The sequence below is a fragment of the Cotesia typhae genome, unplaced genomic scaffold (genome assembly GCF_013202065.1).
Source record: "Cotesia typhae breed Kobodo isofemale line unplaced genomic scaffold, CoteBio_Ctyphae scaffold_58, whole genome shotgun sequence".
Classification (NCBI taxonomy): domain Eukaryota; kingdom Metazoa; phylum Arthropoda; class Insecta; order Hymenoptera; family Braconidae; genus Cotesia; species Cotesia typhae.
The window spans coordinates 164,434-169,406 of NW_027423778.1; the positions used below are offsets into that span (position 1 = coordinate 164,434).

The window sequence follows — 4,973 nt, forward strand, 5'->3', positions numbered from 1 at the left end:
ACTGCATGTACTGCAGCATCTTTTCTCTAAATCATCACGTACGGTGGGCAATAGAGATCATAAGGCGTGCTGATAAAAACATTCAGCGGTTGAATCGGTAGGCAGTGGCGTATTAGAAATGGAACAAATGACTTTCCGTCATGCTCTTTAAAATCCGGAATTGTCAAATGTCCATCAACTTGCGTGATAGGGTATGGAGGTGGCAAAAAACGGTCGTGAAGAATCATATGCAGATCACACCGGCGTGGGCTGCAGCACTTCTGGTCATCGCATTTTATAACCTAAAAAAAAATTATTAACAATTTCCCTTTGTAACTTTGTAACTCATAATAAAAATTTGTTGATATTCGTGCTCGTTAAAAAATAAAAAAAAATAAAATAGGCACGCATAAAAATTTGATATAAACCAACTGCCAATGTACCTGGAGTAAATATTGGCTCTCTCTAACGTGCTCAGTGTACCATTCTTCGGCTGGCAGGTCTAGAACGCTGGAAGTGTCATTATTCGGGTCTATATATTCAGCGACTACTTCGTGTCCGTCAATGCAAACTGCAGACCACATTTCAGCCAAAATATCCCCTGCCTTTTTGAAATTATCCTTTTCCAGACTCTTGTCTAATGTTCTGCCGCTAGAGTCAAGATGTGTCCCAAAAGAATCATACGGAAGAACAACGCCTGTTAGTTCTCGACTGAGTAGAGCCATGCGTCTTTTTACTCTGTTGAATGCGCTCCTGCCAGGGACATTAGTCACAATAAATACTGCGTCCAAATCATATTGTTTAAAATGCTCTATGGCGTGTGCGATCACTTTGCGATATCGCGGATTCTCGTCAGGTCCACCGTCACTTGAAATTATAAGAACAGGTTTAACTTTGCTGTTTATATTCTTTATAAATTTGGAAAAAGACTCAATTGTTAAAAGAGTGTCCAAGTCTTGAGCGTGACTAGTTGCTCAAGAAACGGTAGATTATGGGACTATTGCTTTCGAATCAGGTGTTACGGTAGTGGGTGTTAAAGGACCTGGTGCCTTGTCAAAGTTCATGCCAAATTTCATTATTGGGACAGCAATTGACAGAATGCACCGCATAGACGGTGGAGTTGTTAAACAGCTGCTGACACTTTGGTTTGATAGTTCTTACAGTGCCTTACCTTTTTCTTTATATCATGTTAAAGATGTAGTGAACCAACGACTTTTAGCTATCAAACCACCTAAGTTTATCCACCGCATGCTTCGTGCAATTGAAGACCTTACCCACTGGAAAGCATCTGAGTTGAAAGCATGGTTTTTCTAAAATTCAGTCCCAGTATTACATGGAATAATGAGAAATGATTTTTTTAATCATTTATTATTGTTAATTTGTGGAGTAGCCTTTTTAAGTGCTGATTCAATCGATCAGAATATGTTACAATTAGCTGCAAATTTTCTTAATAAATTTGTCAGAGAATTTCAGGAATTATACGGACCAGTTCTGCTCCATAAATTTGCATCTGATACGGCACCTTCATGAATGTGTTATTAACTTAGGAGGGATTAACTTTTGTGAGGATATCAATGTTACGGATATGAAGATTTGAATGGCCAAATTTTGGCATTTATTAATAGAAAAACACACATAGATTCACAAATCGTTTTCTAACAGGGTAAAATTACCCTAAATCGATAAGTCACCGGATATCGATAATTATTCGACATAGCACTGGCGCGTCTCGATCTTCGGGCCTAAGGGGAGAACAGGAGGGGGTAGTTTTGGGTTAAAATAGGTGAGCCGTGCAGTGGAAAAGGGAGAAGTAGTGTGACCGCCAGACTGAGTGCCATGGAAATCGAGAAGAACCGATCCCCGGAGTAGTGACGAGACGAAGGAAGTCAACTACAATTAGGACTTCATTCTCAATAAGAGAGGTAGATCATCATTTTATTCGTCAAGGTATTAATTATTACTCTGTGGGAAAGAAGTCAAGTGCGGTTTACCTAATACCCAGTTACTTCTCCTAATTAATTACAATTGGATCGTTTAATCGACGATTATTTCAATAAATAATAGTTGAACATTTGCTAGTTTGGATTGCGTGATTTTCATGGGGGCTTATACCCGAGAATCACTCAATCGACCTTGCGGGAAAATTTTAACAACTAGAAAATTATCAATTAATTAATTAACATCCGAAAAATTCGTTAATTTTATTGTTATAATTTTTATAACAATTAACTTAGTAAAATTGATTAATTTTTGTTACTTGAAAATAATCGACAAACTTTTATTCGTGGAATCTTGGTCGAGCGTCAGTACATTTTTGTGTCGCAGTAAATTCCAATACCCAAGGTCAAGTAAAACTTAGCTAGCGAATGTTCTAGCAAATAAAAATTGAATATTTCGACTTGTGTCGATTATTTTTATAATTTATAAAACCATTAGAAAATCATTCAGAATATTTTATTAAGAATTAATTATTGAAAATATTTTTATTGTAAAACTATTTTATTTATTAATTATGAATTTATTGATTTTTGGGGATTAAGTCTGTGAATTAGTTAAATTAAATTTTTATTCCAAATTGATAATTATTGGCGTGGACATTAAGTCCATAGAATTAGTTATTTTGAGTCAAAAGGTCACAGGAAAAATTTAGTCATCATTAATTAATTAGACTTGTGTTAATAATTTTGAACGGGATTGTAAAAAATTATATCGTGATTAATTTAATTATCAAAAGTTAATTCAAGGTATTAAGCCTCTTATTCTAAATAATTATTGTTATGTAACGGAGTACACGGGACCTTCTTTATCCGGTAAAGGTCTTCGATCCGAATTAGAATTAGAATTATTAGAATTAGACCGATTCCCCACGGCGCTGTGTTCCGAAGTACTCGCGCCAATAGTCTTAAACTAGTGAGTAAGTCCCCGAGAGGGTAGCGCCGGCGCTGAGAGTGTGGATTCAATGGGAATGCACTATACTAAAATAATTGCACCAAAGTGATACGACGATAATTGTTTATTTATTAGTCAACGAAATATACTCAATAATTAGTTATTATTTAATAGACTTTGATTAGGTTAATTAAGTTATTGGGCTGCCACAGCTGTGGTGGTATATTGCGCGAGAGAGTTTTCTGTGTGTCTGTGTGATCTACAGTGCGTTGAGAAGTTCTCGTTGTTGGCGCTTGGCGGTGTTGAGGCGTTTTTGGTTGAGGGTCTGCCACTAGAGGCGTGACTGCTCTGCCAGTACCGTCACATCCACTCCCCCCTGAGTTACTTTCCGCGGGAAGTTTGAATGTCACTTTGCGAGTATAAGTCAGTTTCGGCTTGTCGATCGACGACCCCCAGTGGTGTTGTTGTATAGATTCTGCGGCTGCTTCTGTTACCGGCTCTTCAGGATGAGTGTCGTCATTTTTGCTGATGAAAGCTGGCTTGAGTCGTTCCACGGATATGTTTTTTTCAGAGCCGTCGACATTTACTTTGTGAACAAGGTTCGAAATCCGTGTGATGACTGGGTATGGACCGACGTAAGGTGCTTTGAGGGGCGCTTTGACGTGGTCGCAACGAATGAAGACGTGTGAGCAAGTGGCCAGGTCTTTTAAAATGAAAATTCTGGCTTTGTTGTGATGCGCAGTTGGTGTGGGTCGAATTCCACGCATGTGTTCGCGGAATTTCTCGAGGAAGATTTGCGGTTCCGGTGGCATGTCAGCCGTGACAAAGAATTCACCAGGACTCCTGAGGCATGTCCCGTACAGCATTTCTGCTGGTGTGGCTTAAATATTCTCCTTAAAACTAGTTCTTAGTCCTAATAATACTGTTGGCAGGAGCTCAGTCCATGGTTTAGGAGAACACATTAGAGCAGCTTTGAGTGTTCTGTGCATCCTTTCAACGACTCCATTCGATTGTGGGTGATACGGAGTTGTTCGTGTCTTGTTCGCTCCTACGAGCTGTGCCAAAGCTTGGAATAAGGCTGACTCAAACTGCGTGCCCTGGTCCGTCGTGATTTGCACAGGAATGCCGTAATAACATATCCAGTGCTCGTAAAGGGCGTTGGTGACCGTTTCAGCCGTCATATCTTTTATTGGTATTGCAACTGGCCATCTGGAAAATCGATCAATTATTGTTAGACAATAAGAATAGTCATTTACCTTAGGCAGGAAGATGATGTCTATGTGTATGTGATTAAAACGGCTGTCAGGAACATCGATGTGGTTCGGTTTGGTCTTATTGTGGTGTGATGGTAAAAAGTGAGTGCGAGCGAGACGGCAGAGCAACAGAATTATTATTACTATTGTTATCATCGTTATTATTACTATTATTATTATTGTTATTATTACTATTGTCATCATCGTTATTACCACTATTATTACTATCATTATTATTACTATTATTACTATCATTATTATTACTATTATTATCGTTCTTGTCATTATTAATACCGGAGTATATTTAATATACTAAAGATGTTTTTTTTTATATATCATTGTTCATTTACATTTCTTTGTTTAATGAAAAAGTTTATTTAGTTTTAAATACTTGACTGAGATTTATTTTAAAATGCGCGCGAATGTTTGAGTACGCCACCGCGGCGAGAGATGGCGAAGAATTTCGCCGCTCGTTCGTTTACAGTAAAAACCGACGAACTAATATAAGCGAAACTGCGTGGCGATAATTTTTGTTCTTTTAAAGAACAAAAATTTATTTACCTGAAAGAAAGAATTAATTGAATTCTCGAACAGATTCAAAATATCTGAATAATTATTCAATTGATTACTTTCATTGGGAAATTATTTTGGTGAAAATTATTATTTAGCAAATGTTATTTTTTTTCTAAGTCCCGAACGACTTTTGTATGGAATTGATTTGGTATGAAATTTATTGTAATCTGTTGAAATTAATGAGTGAATTTAATATTTGATCAGATTTAAATAATTAAAAAATCTGAAGTTTGGCGAAAAGCGATAGATGGCGATAATTTTCCCAGATCTTTCACTCTT

At 37.2% G+C, this 4,973-nt stretch overlaps 1 protein-coding gene across 1 annotated transcript; it reads right to left on the minus strand.

Annotated features, from left to right (window-relative positions):
- Positions 1-2,714: 2,714 nt before the first annotated feature.
- On the minus strand, positions 2,715-4,606 carry LOC141537132 (uncharacterized). Its single transcript, XM_074257971.1, has one exon. The coding sequence runs from the start codon at positions 3,732-3,734 to the stop codon at positions 3,036-3,038; it is 699 nt and encodes a 232-aa protein (XP_074114072.1). The 5' UTR covers positions 3,735-4,606; the 3' UTR covers positions 2,715-3,035.
- Positions 4,607-4,973: the final 367 nt, after the last annotated feature.

Coding starts and splice junctions, on each gene's coding strand:
- LOC141537132 (XM_074257971.1), bottom strand. CDS start 3,734: ATGCTGTACGGGACATGCCTCAGGAGTCCTGGTGAATTCTTTGTCACG.